At 36.8% G+C, this 15566-nt stretch overlaps 1 protein-coding gene across 1 annotated transcript in view; it reads left to right on the forward strand.

Annotated features, from left to right (window-relative positions):
- Positions 1-14975: 14975 nt before the first annotated feature.
- The window catches only part of LOC140850999 (Golgi apparatus membrane protein-like protein ECHIDNA), a 7686-nt gene continuing 7095 nt past the window's right edge, over positions 14976-15566 (forward strand). The window contains exons 1-2 of the mRNA XM_073257607.1: positions 14976-15136; positions 15548-15566. The exon at positions 15548-15566 is cut by the window's right edge and continues 38 nt beyond it. Of these exons, the coding sequence (XP_073113708.1) occupies positions 15122-15136; positions 15548-15566 (34 nt within the window). The 5' untranslated portion in view covers positions 14976-15121. The remainder of the gene's footprint in view (positions 15137-15547) is intronic.

Below are 15566 nucleotides of genomic sequence, written 5' to 3' on the forward strand. Positions count from 1 at the left end.
ACCTATCATGTGTGTTGCAGAGAGGAGCAGTTTGACTCCCTGGAGAACAGTGAGAGCACTGTATATCTGCCGAATGGATCGAGCTGTGCGATCAGAGGCATTGGGACGGTCAGCTGGAGGACACATGACGGTGCAGTGAGGAGATTGGGGGAGGTCCGATACATACCCGATTTCAGGCGGAATCTTATCTCACTTAGCAGACTGGATTCGAGAGGCTACAGGACGGTAGCTGGTGGAGGAATCCTGAGGGTGCTACGCGGCGATAGGATTGTGCTGGAGGGGAAGAAGGGGAACAGAGGACATTATTACCTGGCAGGGAGCCCAGTGCGAGGTGGAGCATCGGGAGCCAGGTGGAGCCCAGAGCGAGGTGGAGCTCCAGGAGGCGGATCGGGCACGAGACAGGAGACTCGGGAGGACGAGAGGCGACGTCGCAAGGTAAGATTCCTATTGCCGCAGGATGATGCCCCGAGCAGGTCTCAGGTCAGGAGGAGCACAGCATACGACGGAGATGGGATCGAGCAGCCTGACTCGACTCCCATGTTTGCCCATCCATGATCAGCAGGCGATTGCCCCAGGGCATGGGGGCGAGGAGATCCAGAAGCTCTCGGAGTTTGAAGGAGGCCGAATATCGAGTCGAGGTGGAGATTGTTAGGATTTGATGCCTCGAGATTCAGCCCACATTGAGCCCACAGCGAGGTTCGCAGTGAAAAATGGAGTCCAACGAGACCAAGATCACCTGAAACGGAGCTCGGATGGAGGAGATACGAGCTTTCGAAGATGGCACGAAAACCGAGGCGGCGGAGGATCGCCGGCGACCGGCGGCGGCGCGGCCGCAGGCGGCGGCGCGCGGGACGCGCGGCCCAGGCGGGCGTGCTGCCCAGGCGCGCGCGGGCGCGCGGCCCAGGCGCGCGCAGGCCCGCGCGCGCGGGCCGGCCCAGGCCAGCGGGCCTGCTGGCCCTTGCCCCGGTCCACCGTGGACCGGGTGGTCCACGGCGCGGTCTGTGGACCGCGTAGGCATTTCCCACGCGATTCTCGCGGTCCATGGCACTATTCCGTGGACCGGAGCGCGATCGGATGGCCCAGAGAGCTCCCGGTCTTGATCCGACGGTCAGGAGGGTTTCTTGGCTTTGTTAAGGAGTGCTAATCCCTTTCTAATCATGCTTTAACCTTTGTTTAAGCCTTTAAAAGGCCTGTGACGAAACAGAGGGTTGGGGGGTTCGGTTTCTCGCCGCCGTACGAACCGTGGAGAGAGAGAGGGGCGAGGGCGCTGTGAGGGAAGGAGCAGGAGGCTCCTGGACAGCGGTCGCCAAGCTCTTCAGGGGTTCAGGGGGGTCTCCAAGAGAGAGAGAGCTTTTGTGAGGGAAACTTCATGTGAGAGAGAATTGGATGTACGAGGGTTGAGGGTGAGGTCTCCTCTTGTAAAATTTTCTTTTCATAGTGAAGTTTGCATGCCCCGTGGAGGCGAGCCCTTTTGTGGCTGATCCACGTATTTTGATTGTTTTTTCTTTTGTTTTGTTTCTTCTTTCTTCCTGCTGCATCGCGTGGTACTGAAAGGATCTTGGGAGGTGGTGTCCTGGCCAGACATCCACCCAACACATTTTTTACAAAATTTATGACATCGATTCACAAAATTATAACTTCGTAGCACAAACTTATGACACCATGCACAGTTTCAAGGTGGGAAGCCTTAGATTCTTTTAATAATCATCGGATATCCTAGACTTATGACACTATATCAAAATATATTTTTCATAATTATTATATTTTTTTTCAAAATTATGATATCCAAGTTCAAAATTATGATATCGTTTCACAAAATTATGACACCCTTTCACAAAATTATGACACCGCTACACAGATTTAAGCAGTGATGCCTTAGATTTATTCTGGATGTCATAGGAGGGTTAATACCTTCAATTTTTTATTTAGTACTGGGGTGTCATAATTTTTATGAAGAGATATTATATTTTTATTTTCACATATATTCATTATATTTTATTTTCTCCATGACGTATTATGACATTTTGAAAGTTATAATTCAGACCATGGATGATAAGAAGTATTGGTAGGAGGGATTAATACCTTTGATTTTTTGTTTAGTATTAGGGTGTCATAATTTTTGTAAAGAGTGTCATAATTTTTAAGAAAGAATGTCATAATTCTGTTTCTGCATATATTCATCATCTTTTTTTCTTCGTGGCATATTATGACATTCTATATTGACCCAAAGATTGATTTTGATGATGACAAAGAGTTTTGAGTATAAGTTATAAAGTCTAATTATGTTTGTCAGGATGTATCGATTTATTGTTCTTAATGCTCACTTAAGATAAAAGATTCAAGATTTTTCAAGATTTAGACAAAAGAAGCACCACTCAAGGCTTAATGAAGATATGCTAGACTTGAGACACTCTTGTAAAAAATTTTAATGAGAATTAATTCAAGTTAAGAAGACAAGTCTAGTCTAGAAATCAAATTGGAGAAGAAAGACTGTCTAAGAATCAATGACATACTTGACATGCTAGCTGAGTTGATCCAATAGAAGTCTTAGTCGATCCAGTCTCAAAAGATAGTAAAAGACAGAAGGTTAAAATTTCAAACAGTAGTGTTCGATGAGTCGATCCAGTTCAAATTGAGCCGACCTAGATAGGGAGTGAGTTGACCTAGAGGATCAGTGAGCCGATCCAGTCTTAGAAGACAGACAGGATAGAAATGTGAAATTTTGGATCAGTTCTGTTGAGCCGATCAAGTGGTCACTAAGTCAACTAAGAGATCAACTAAGCCGACCCACACAAGGATTGAGCTGACCAAGTCGCAGTAAAGCAGTCAAGACAAAAACTCAGTGTTTTGAAGGGGTAGCCATACTTGGGCAATATTTTGAGAGTCATAATTCAGGCCATGAATGACAGAAAGTATTGGTAGGAAGGGTTAATGCCTTCAATTTTTTGTTTAGTACTGGAGTGTCATAATTTTTTTGAAGGGATGTCATAATTTTTGTGAAGGAGTATCATAATTCTATTTTCATATATATTCATTATATTTTTTTCTCCATGGCATAAATTCAGACCATGAATGATAGGAAGTATTAGAAAGAGGGGTTAATGCTTTCGATTTTTTGTTTAGTACCGGAATATCATAATTTTTATGAAGGGATGTCATATTTTTTATGAAGGGATATCATAATTAATTCTGTTTTCACATATATTTATCATCTCTTTTCTTTTGTGGTGTATTATGATATTTTGGAAGTGATAATTCAGATCATGGATGATAGAAAGTACGGTGATTTATTATAATAGTGAGATAGAAAATTTTTTTACGTAATGTGACATTCCTTTTTTTCTATGTTGCAGTTGGTTTCTCAATTATTCCATAGCTTGTAAGTGTGAAGCCCTCACAACTCTTTAAGAATTTTTGCAAGCTGAAAGTTTATATTCAGAATATTTGGAAGATGGATTTTTCAAATGCTCATGTAGATATAATCCGAAAGACTCCATTTGGTGCCTTTGTCGACATGTAGCCATTCATAATCGAAGGGCCACTTCTTGCAGATATAATCAAATGTCATAAAGGAGGTGATGAGTTCACTTTTTGGGGTAAAGTATTTAGATTCAGTGTGGAGGAAGTGACACCGATCTTGGATCTTCCATGTCATGGGAAGAAGATCTCCATCACATGCCCAAATAAAAAGAAAAGGTTATTCCAAAGATTTAGACCAAAATTAGATCTTCACCATCAAGATTTAGAGAAATTGATTGTTTAGCTTCAGTCCTCAAAGATATAGGAGGACAATGAGGACACTATCAGATTTTGGATTGTGTACATGCTCGAAATATTTTTGGAGCCAAAGTCAAATCAAACATGTCCAAGATATCTCATCTCTTAGATGATTTATCTCAATTGAGAGCAATTGATTGGGCTTCTACAATTAAAGACTTGACATTTTTGGGTCTCTCAGATGCTGATTGCTTGAGATTCGAGAAGCCAGTCCAAGCAAAGAGGTGTGACAAGGATAGGAGGCAGCCTATCCTATTTGGCTGTTCGACAGCTCTACTGGTAAAGATAATTCAAATGTAGAAATGATTATAATTAATAAATTAGAATTCTTTCATGATTTTAATATAGAAAATACTAATATGCAGGTATGATTCCTCGAGCTTATGACAATGAGAGTCCCAGCTAATCCAAATAAACTACTTAAGCTGTTGAAGCGGCATGACAGCCACTCGAAGCCCCAGAACATTTGGATTGATAACATGCAGCCCCATGAGTTGGTAAGATGATCCATGATATCATAAATCTTTTGTATTCCACAATTTATGATTATAATTGTTAATTTAATTTAATTTTCTTCTTTATTTACTGGTGGAGGACTAAACTTGTGTGCAGATGAGGATTGAACTTGAGGAGGTTAAGAAAAGGCTTGTCATAGTTGAGAACCTCCTAAATTCATTGCTCAAACAGGGGGGCATTGCAAATAAAGAAGAGGACGAAAGAGAGGAGGGGGACAATGGAGAGGAGGAGGTGGAAGTTATATGGGGAGAAGAATCGAGGATGGAGAAAAAGAGAAAGAACACCCCTGAGAAGGAGGATGATATGGGGGACAAACAATTATCTTTGATCCCTTCAATCATTAAGAGGGTGAAAAGACAACCTCAGCAGCAGAAGGCCTCATATCTAAAGTTGGATTCTAGATTTAAAACCGTTCTACTAATAAAAAAATTTAAAAAAAGTCTCCCCATCACAGGCTAAACAAGACAATAATCGTTTACAATTTGAAGAGGATAAAAATTTGATTAAAAATTTTTTAGAGGAAAGCATCAGCTCATAAGTCTTTTATGTTTTTTTTGTTATGTATGATAATCTCTCTTTGAAGATGTTGTTTTATGATATCCTTTATATTTTTCTATTGCAGAGAGGTTGTGTACATCAATGAACATGGAGGCAGTATCACAAGATCACATATTCACGATCTTCTCATTGATCAAATGATAGTTGATGATGTAAGGATTTGAGTATACTTTTATTTTTTTAGTTATTCTTGTTGTATATTATGATACCCACCTTTTTTTTTTATGTTTTATATCATGGTTTCAGTATTGTATGACACTTCAAGTTATATTTTATTAATCACTTTATTTTGCATGGACAGATTATCGATGCTGGGCAGGAGTTTGTAATAAATAACTGGAGAGAGCATCCAGAGAGGTACCATAAGTGCCTCATTTCACCTATTATGACTATCGGGATGTGTATGACCTCTCCATCATCATTTCATGAGCTTGCTGGCATGGTTGGGAGTCAGATTTTTGAAGAAGTTAGTGATGAAGAAAAATAGGAGTTTTGGTTTCTCTTCACCATCATCAACTCAGATAATGTCCATTGGTATCTGATTGCAGTTGACATGGAAAGGAAAGTATTGATGCACCTAAATTCAATAAAGCCCAATGCTGAGTATAAAGCCAGTGCCAAAAAGTGGTAGAAAATTGTTGGTCCAATGTTCCATATCTTATGTGATAATGAAGAAGTGATGAAATGGGACATGGTGGAAAATATTGAATGCCCTTTTTAGCCTATCAGTTCGCTAGATTGTGGCTTGTATTGTTTAAAGTATATAAATTTTCTTGCTTGTAAGGATAAGCCAGATCATTGGGACTTCACACAAGATGATATTAGTCAATACCGGTGACAACTTGGAGCAAGAATCTTGAAGAAGGGCCTCAATCAGAAGATAAAAGGAGTTTTTAAAAATTAGGATGAAAAAACTAAATATTTGTTATGATATTTTTTTTTTCAGTTTCTTGACTTTTGTAATTGATCAAAAATTTATAATTCAACGGATGTTACCCCTCTAACATTAATGAAAAGAGTAATTATGTGTCATTTTATCAAACTGGAATGTTATAATTTATTTATTTCAATTCATGCAATTTTTTGAATATAAGATGTTATGTTCTGTGCCTGAATATCATAAATTTTTGAATGGATATCATAATGTTATATAGGGATATCATAACACTATCTATCATTTTTTCAAGATATTTTTCTACAGGGGTGTCATAATTTTTATGAAGAGGTATCATAATTTTATGAAGGGGCATATTCAGATCATTTTTGTCTCTGTACCGTATTATGACATCTTGAGAGTCATTATATAGGCATAAGATGATAGAAAGATCGGGAAGGAGGGGTTAATAACTCAGTTTAGCATTTTATTCAGGAATGTCATAATTTTTATAAAAGAATATTATAATTTTTTAGGAGGATCATAATACTGTTTTCACATATATTCATTATCTTTTTTCTCTGTGCCGTATTATGACATTCTAAGAGTCATAATATAGACAAAAGATAATAGGAAGATCTGAAAAGAGGGGTTAATAACTTCTGTTTAGTATTTTATTCAGAGGTATCATAATTTTTATAGAGTATCATAATTTTTAAGAAGAGATGTCATAATACTATTTTCATATATATTCATTATTTTTTTTCTCTGTACCATATTATGACATTCTGAGAGTTATAATATAGGCAAAGAATGATAAGAAGATCTGAAAGGAAAGGTTAATAACTTCAGTTTAGTATTTTCTATAGTGGTGTTATAATTTTTGTGAAGAGGTATCATAATTTTTTTTAAAAAAATATCATAATATTATTTTCTTATATATTCATTATCTTTTTTTTTCGTGCTATATTATGACATCCTGAGAGTCATAATATAGGCAAAAGATGATAGGAAGACCTGAAAGAAGGGGTTAATAACTTCAGTTTAGTATTTTCTACAAGAATGTCATAATTTTTGTGAAGAAATATCATAATTTTTAAGAAAAAATATCATAATTCTGTTTCTGCATATATTCATCATCTTTTTTTCTCTATTAGTTTTGGATGCCATAACTTAATTTCTGAAATCATATGTTAAAATAACATATCATAATTTTACTATAGTAAATCATATATCGAATACATGATGTAATAAATTTTTGCAGACATCATAAAATTGTATAAGATTGTAGAAAAATTAAACTAATTATGCTCTCTCTTGTGTTAGTTGATTGTATACATAAGCATCAAACTCATCCAAAAATGAATTGGCAGATGATATAGTACTTTCAATTATGTGTTGGACTACTTCTGCTACTTGATGGGAAGTGTTCTTTTATCTTTTTGTAGGTCTGTTTTATTTTTGTTCAAAAAATTTATCAATAAAAATCTTGTTCATATTTTTCTTTGACTTCTTCTCGAGTCCACTCTTAATTCTATTCTCTCTTGGGTGGCCTTTTGTGATAATTTGGTTAGGATCTTGGATAAGAAGTTGTGTACTTGGCTGAGCTACATAATTGGCATCCACTGCTCTTTTGAATAATGATGTTAGATCATCCATTACTAAATTAAATGCATCTTCGGACATGGATGCTACCTCTGCAGGCTTCATCATTCGATGACTCATCAAAGTATATCTACAATTAATAGGATGTCACATTTATAATAGGATTTTATGACATATAACAGGATTTTGTAAAAATAAATTAGGACATCTTAATCTACATAATGTGAGTGCAAACCATGATTTTTTGATACTTTTATCATAAAATTGAATATTACAGTCGAAATTATCGAATTGATATTTTATGTCCTTGCACCATCACTTCAAGAAGTACTTATCTGGAATACAAATACATTGTTTTAATGAAGAGCTAATAAAGCATGCCTACATAAGTATCCACTGAACTGAAAGGATCGATACTGGCATTTAACCTCCTCCAAATGGTTGTCGTATGAAATGATATAATTTTTTATAATCTCCTTGCTTATTCTGTCAACTTTAATTCTCTCAAATGACTTTATGGAATATACAGTACAGTTGTCAACTTCTTCAATTAATTTTACATTTGATGCAGCCATTCCAAGAATCTCATTCTAAAATTTTTTGAATATGCGCTTTGTATATTTGGTTGCTGCTTGTTTCTCAAAAGGTGAGAATAACTTTAAAAAAATATTCATTTGCAATGATTTATTGTCTTGCTCATTTTCTGCTTCATATTTTTTCTTTAAGGCATCTTTGTACCTATTGATGAATTTTTTGAGTGTAGTCTTCGAATTTATGAATCCATCAAAGAAGTGATTGATGCTCTCACTCCTCTGTGAAAACGACATGCCTGTACACGATTATAAAAAAAAAAGAGAAGCATTAAATATCTCCATATGCTAGAAATTTACAAATATGCACATAAATCAAAAATAATATCATAGAAACTTATGAAGAATGTATTCTTAAGGTAAACTAGAATCCATTTATCCCAACATTCGTAAAGGTCGTTTAACTAATATATAGCCTTGCATTCTTCATATTTCTCTATGAATTGTGCCCATCTTTTCTCGAAAGCCTGTGTCGTAACTGTGTCATATATCACCTCATCAAACTCAAGCATAAATTTGGAATTGGCTATGCATATGTAGCTGATTTTTTTAGGGATGTTCTTCAATATATGCCACAAACAAAATTGATGCCATGTATTGAGAAAAACCTCTCTAATAGCAGCCTCGATTACCTTATCTTGGTTGGTTATGATGATATTAGATGGTTGACCCCTATTTCCATTCTGCCATGATTGAAATACCCATTTAAATATCTTAGTCTTCTTATCTGACAACAATACACAACTAAGGTAGATTGTCTATGATAGTTAGCTCCAATAAATGGACAGAATGGCATTTAATATGTGTTTGTCAGACAAGTTGAGTCAAAGATCAGTACATCATCAAAGTAAGTGCTTGACATTCTTGACTTTGGATAGATTCAGAAGACAGTTCTGAGCTACCCATTGTCATTTAGGTCCAAAGTATAAAAGAAATTTATATTTTTAACTTGTATTTGTATGAAGTGGATTATCATTGATTGTGCATTTTCTTCTTTTAGCTAACTTTGATATTCTTGACAGATGAAATTATGAGCAGCCTTCTCTATGAAATTCAATTGCCTTCTATCTCCTCTTCTTCTTGCCATGACGGAGTATATTTGACTTGTGGGTATATTCATGGCATGCATATTGCTAATCTTTATCTTTTTTGGTATGCTAATCCTTCGATGGGACCGTAGATAACCGGTGGTTGATATGGATAGCTCATGATTATGTTTTAGAAAAATATCATCCAATATTCACTTACCATTCTTAGAATTTAGTTTTGCTTTTATCGATATCTTACAATCAATTTTGCTAGTATTCCTAGGATTCAAAGAATTATTTATTTTTCTAAATTTTTCTTGCCTCCAACATGCTAGGTGCTTGAAGCATATTTCTTTCTTATTGTTGGACCTACTACACACGATTATGATTCCAAAACTAACTCTTCTTGCACATCCATTATAGAAATTGTACACATCATTTATTGAATTGAACTCCATTCCAATGTGAGGATCAACATAATCATTATCTGCATTCGGGGTAGTAGGAGAAGGTGCATTTTTTTGAACAACACCAGCAACCTCATCCAATTGATCATGTTGGATATTCTTCAGTTCTATAATTTTAACATCATCTGTAGAAATCTCTATTCAAGATCAATAACATCGATGTCAATAGTGTTAGGCGACATTTTCTCTATAGGATTTAATAATTGCACTATGCATTGGCTAAAATATGACACCTAGAGAGTAATAATATGGTCAGAAGATAAAAAATTTTTAAAAATATGAGATTTAAACTTATGACATTCCTTCATAAAATTATGACATCCCAGCACAAAAAGAAAAACTGAAGGTTTTGGTTCTCTTATTTGGACTTCTCATCATCCGTTGGCTAAAATATAACTTTCAGGATATCATAATACAGTATGGTAATAATTTGATTTGAAAATATAAGAATTAGACTTATGACATTCCTTCATAAAATGTATGACACCTCTTTAAAAAATTATGATATCCCAGAATAAAATAAAAAAATTATCAATTTTGATCCTCCGTACTAAGATTTTTTCACTATCCATTGGCTAAAATATGATACTCAGAGCGTAATAATATGGCTCTGAGATAATTTGAGCTGAAAATATGAGAAATATGAATACTTCGGTACAAAATCAAAAAATGAAGGTTTTGATCTCTGTACCAGGACTATTTAACTATCCATTGTCATAAATATGACACCTAGAGAGTAATAATATGGTCAAAAGATAAAATTTTTTTAAAAATATAAGATTTAAACTTATGACACTCCTTCACAAAATTATGATATTTCTTCAAAAATTTATGATATTCCGATACAAAAAGAAAAACTGAAAGTTTTCATTCTCCTATCAGGACTTTCCATCATCCGTTGGCCAAAATATAACTCTCAGGATATCATAATACGGCATGACGACAACTTAACCTGAAAATATGAGAATTAAACTTATGACACTTCTTCACAGAATTATGACACCTATTCACAAAAATTATAATACCCAGGCACAAAATCGAAAACTGAATACTTTGATCCTCCATATTAGAACTTTCCACCATCCATTGCCTAAAATATGATCGAAGAAAGTTAACACTTTTGATATTCAAGATGTGACTGGGTTAAGTAATTTATGATATCCTGAGATATTATATGGTTTTCTAATACATTAAATTTCTCTAACTACCAAAACAGTTGATGTAATAAAGGATCTACGAAAAAAATTGTAAAAAACAATCTACAAAGGGTTTTTTACTTCTTGTTGGGGATGATATTTTGTCTTAAAGTAATAGAAGAAGCCTTCAATTGCTTACTTCAATCTTGGACCAAAATAGATGGTATACCCGACATCTAAAGCACTTTTCAGAGCGAGGAAGAATCTTACTTCAATCTTGGATGCTATCTGATTCCTTAGATCCAACACCCAGAGCACTTTTCAGAGCGAGAAAAAATTTCACCAGAAGTAGCTTCCGAATGTTTTAGAATGACCAAAATCCAAGTAATAACATGCTTTCTAAGTAAATTGGAGGGAAAGAGCATTTTCGTCTGCTCAAAACTCTTAAAAAATGGCTAATGGGATATTAATGCATATCACATTGATAATAGATGCCGCTCCCCAACCATCATGTCGGCATTTAATGCAAATCATGTCCCGTTCCATCATGCCAGCTCGGATCCATGTGGACTAATAAGAAGAGGCGGTGCAGGCCTGCTTGGATTTCCTGCACCACACACGGTGTGCAAAGAATTTTGCATAACGGGTTTTCCATCCAATCATGTGCGATGAGAAGAAGGCTCGACCCACTTGCGACCATATTTCTCTTCATCTACATAATTTTTTGTTGATTGTTTGATAGGTTTTTTCTTCCTCTTGGTTTAATGCTAAGCTCATACATCACCCTTACAAAATGGTCAGATAAGAATGATAGAAATTCTCACTATCCACAATAGAAGTATCATGGCTTTCTTAAGAATCTAACTAAAACATCCTGCTACACCATTATAGCAATCCTCTTATATATTAAAAAATTATAACAATTTTTTGCATGTAGATGAGACACTCAAAGTACCTCCATAATTTGAAAAAGGGGTCTTTAAACAGTGATATCAATATCTTTATGTCACTAACTTGCAGATGCATTAATGCAATGAATTCTGAGATGGAGAATGTTGCTGTAGGGCTCAAGAGATAGGTCACGAGATCGGTCTTGGACCAAATTGAAATATTTTTTGGTTGAATTTGACGAAGTCAGCTACCAATCTTGTAAAGAAAGTTTCGAAATCGATAGAGTACCCTCTGGTTCAAGACCCTCTGATAGTTAAGTCAGATAAAGCCTTGAGAATATGTTGTGGAAATGGAAGAATGGAAGGATAAGAAGAGAGATTGTAGACAAATAGAGAGAGGACTCTTGTTTCTTTCAGTAGGAGAGCTAAAAATGATTCAGTAGAGTATCAGCTCTATCAATTCAGATTATTTTATGGATGGTACCTTGCCCCTTTTTACATAGAGGGGGTGAGGAGACCTGCACAGGTTGTTAGACCGTTAGGAGAGTTTATTAAGGCATTAATTTTTTATTATAACAAAATAACCAACTATATAGAGATTGTGGGGTATTTGTCTATGTGGTGATTGGCTATAGTATAGTTGGAAGACAGCTAACACTTAGCTGGATGACAGCTGCCAGATAACTGTCTGCATTCTCATGCTATATCGATATTTTACGAACGTGACATAGCTTAGATTGGCAAGCGACTGAATTGAGTATTATGTATCCCTTTAGTTAACAATCATATCGGCTAGAGACCGATGTAATTTACAGTAGATTGGTCATAAGTTGAGATGAGTATCATATTTTAAGAACAATGCTGGATGAGTTAGGCTGATCAAATGTCAGACTGAAGAAGCAGATCAATAAACTATTGATGTGACCTGAAAGAATATTTATGATTCCAATAATAATCTATCGCTACATGTTTAGATAATAAGGTCGTATACTAATAGAGAGCAATAATGACAAGTGAAGCTAGTAAGCTATCATACATCCATATAATTAATACAATATCAAAGACTTGCCATCAAGAATCGGATACAATTGGCCTAGTTTTCAATCGTCCAATTAATTATGCAGAACTTTTGACTTCTGATAAGTTTAATCGGATCAAGAAAGATCATATAAATTATTGAGTGCATTGCTTTGTTAAGCCCAAGATGCAAACAATTATTATAAGAGATGATGATTCTTACCTGATCTAAGTTGGCATGAGGGAAGGCCTATGACTCTTTACGTGACACGCTACTTTATTAAGCCGGAGTGGGCAATGTGTCTCTTTTAGTCACAGTGGGCAATCCGGTCTATTTTCTCCTTTCCCTCTCCTTCTCTAATTATCCCTTTCTTCCCCTAGCTACTAAGCCGCCGAAGGTCTCCCTCCCGTTGTTGCCCCTCTACTGAAGCCTAGAGCCCACCATTATAGGATTGTAATAGTGTAGAGGGTGCATGTGTCCCTTGTACTTCCATGGGCGCTCGAAACGAAGGTTCTCTAGGCTCATTGGGCAAGGCACGTATTCTTTTTTTGTCAGCCCATGAAGGGATCTATGATAGTTAGGGAGGTTGTGGGCATCAACAATGTTGAAGGTGGAGAAGGACAGCAAGATTGATCATGTTGGATCTCAGATTAAGTACAATCATTAAATTCTTCTTTTCCTTTCACTTTTTTTCTCTCTACTCTTTTCTCTTTCTCTTTCCCCCTCGTTGGATTCTAATGGCTGGTCTGTGGAAGATACTATGACCCCTCCCTCATCGCTCTCTCTCTCTCTCACCTTGCTCATCAGAGCTTAGTGGCAAAATAGATAGAGAGGGAAGGGAGGGACTTTGAGAGAGAGAGAGAAAAAGAGATGCGATAAGGATGAGGTAGGAGGGGTGAAGTTATCAGAGATGCTGATAGTGAGGGTGAAGGAGATGGTGAGGCTGTCAAAGATGCCATGATGATTTAAAACCAGAGGGTGGGTGGGAGAGCGGGGAAGAAGGGGATTGAAAGAGAGAGAGAGAGAGAGATCAGATCTATTGCCATTCTCTTCTCCTCTCCAAGCCATGCTCGGCTAGACGGTCAACCAGACCAGCATTGACCCTTTAGTTCAAGAAAAGATGGTGTCACATGGAAGGGCATACAACAGATGAAATGCCTTCATATTCTTTGCATTCTCACTAAAAAAAAAAAAGAGAAAAGACCTCATCTACTGTTTGACATGTAGAACAGAGGGTGATGGGAGATCTAAGTTACATGTGAGAGAGGAAAAACATCTTTCTTCTAACTTAGAAACAAACAACGTTGTGGCGTGTCCAAAGCTTAGACAAATGGCATATTTAAAGCTTAACAAATATCGTGCTAGGAGAGTACTAGACTCTCCTATAGTGCATCGTAAAAATTTTTCAATTTTTAATAAATTTGGTTATTAGTTACTTCAGCTTTTGCTAAGTTGAAAAACCAAAGTGGCAAGGAAATATCAATGTACTTACGGACTCATTTAAATGATGAATAAAATCTTTCATCAAATAGGAGATCAAAATCATAGTTGTTGCTGCAAGGCTCTGAAGGAAGAATAGCGAGGTCGGTTGAGACCAAATTGGAGTATTGAAGAGGATCAAGTTGACGAAGTCCGTAGATGATCCTACAGAAGAAGTTCTAAAACTAATGAGGTATCTTTCGATTTAAGACCCTTCGATGCTTAAGTCAATTGGGACGTTGAGAACAGATAGTGAAAAATAGAAAACAAAAAGGATAAAAAGTAGAGAGAGTAGAATGGAGTAGGAAAAACTCAGATTTTCTTCAGTGGGAGAGAAAGTTCAGCAGAATCTTGACTCTATGAGTTCTGACTTATCTTTGAAGGGACCCCTTCTGTCCTTTATATAAGAGAGGTTACTTAGCTGTTAAGCCATGGAGAGAGTTTGTTAGGTCATTGATAACTATTTGATTCAGAGGATCTGTTTGTTTGATCGTTATTTTATTATAATAGAATGGGCAGCTGTAGGAAGATTGTGGGTTGTTATTCATCCATGTGGAGTATAGCTGTAATATAGCTTGAGTTGTCATACATTCATGTAAAGTACAGCTGTAATATAGCTATAGCACAGTTGGAAAGTAGCTAACTTAGAATGTATCTGTTCTTGAAAGAGATCTGTAAAATTCGATATCTCTGAGAGTAGGTCGGCAGTTGACTCGGTCAACCACAATACAAGATTGATAGACACCTTAGGTTGATTTAGATCGGCATAAAATCGATCTGCCAACTTCATCCTTAGATCGGCAACATGCCAATTCTCTCTGATGCTGCCGTGTGATCCAAGATCGGTTGTGTACTAATAATAGTCAACCGAAATTGGGTGCAAATTTCTCATGTCCAGCCTAAAAACATTTCAAGGAGAAGAGATCAACACCAATTGTAAGCCTCAACCCGCCTGACAACCGGCTCGAGTCGAACCGGATCAAACTTTTTATACCGGATTGAGTCATTTTTATACACAATTCAGCTTATTTTTTGGCTCCTTGCCCCTTAGACCGTCGGTCGATCGCGGAAGGACCGGCCCAACGAGAGCTATTTACCGACCCACCGCTCCTCTTCCCTCGTGGTTCCGGCGACGAACGCCAACAGATATCGGAGAGCGATTCCCAAGCCCTCTCGTTTCCAGATGGATCGGCTGCAGGTAATCCCTTAAGCCGAGCTCCGCAGTTTATGCTCTCCAATTGATTGGATCCCATGCACCGGTTAGATCTCTAGGGTTTGGGAACCGCCAATTCGTTCCTTCGTCTCGAATCGATTAGCGCGAGTAGGGTTTTAGCGACGTGACCTATCTGGATCCGGAATTTTGGTTTGACGGCCACAAATTTTGGGTGTGATTCTGGTTCTTGATTCTTGGATCTAGTATTCAAGAATGATCAGATTATTAATCAGATCCGATTTCTTGCCGGATTTGGATGATCTCATACCTTGTGTTTTATTCAGTGGCGGATTTAGATTCTTTGACGTCAAAATCTTGATAGGGTTTGATGCTTTTCAGCTATTCTTTGGTTCGCAATTTAGTTTTTTGTAAGCAGTGTGCGATTTCTGTTTGCAGCCTCCAAGGGAAAATTATG

The sequence above is a fragment of the Elaeis guineensis genome, chromosome 5 (assembly GCF_000442705.2).
Source record: "Elaeis guineensis isolate ETL-2024a chromosome 5, EG11, whole genome shotgun sequence".
NCBI lineage: Eukaryota > Viridiplantae > Streptophyta > Magnoliopsida > Arecales > Arecaceae > Elaeis > Elaeis guineensis.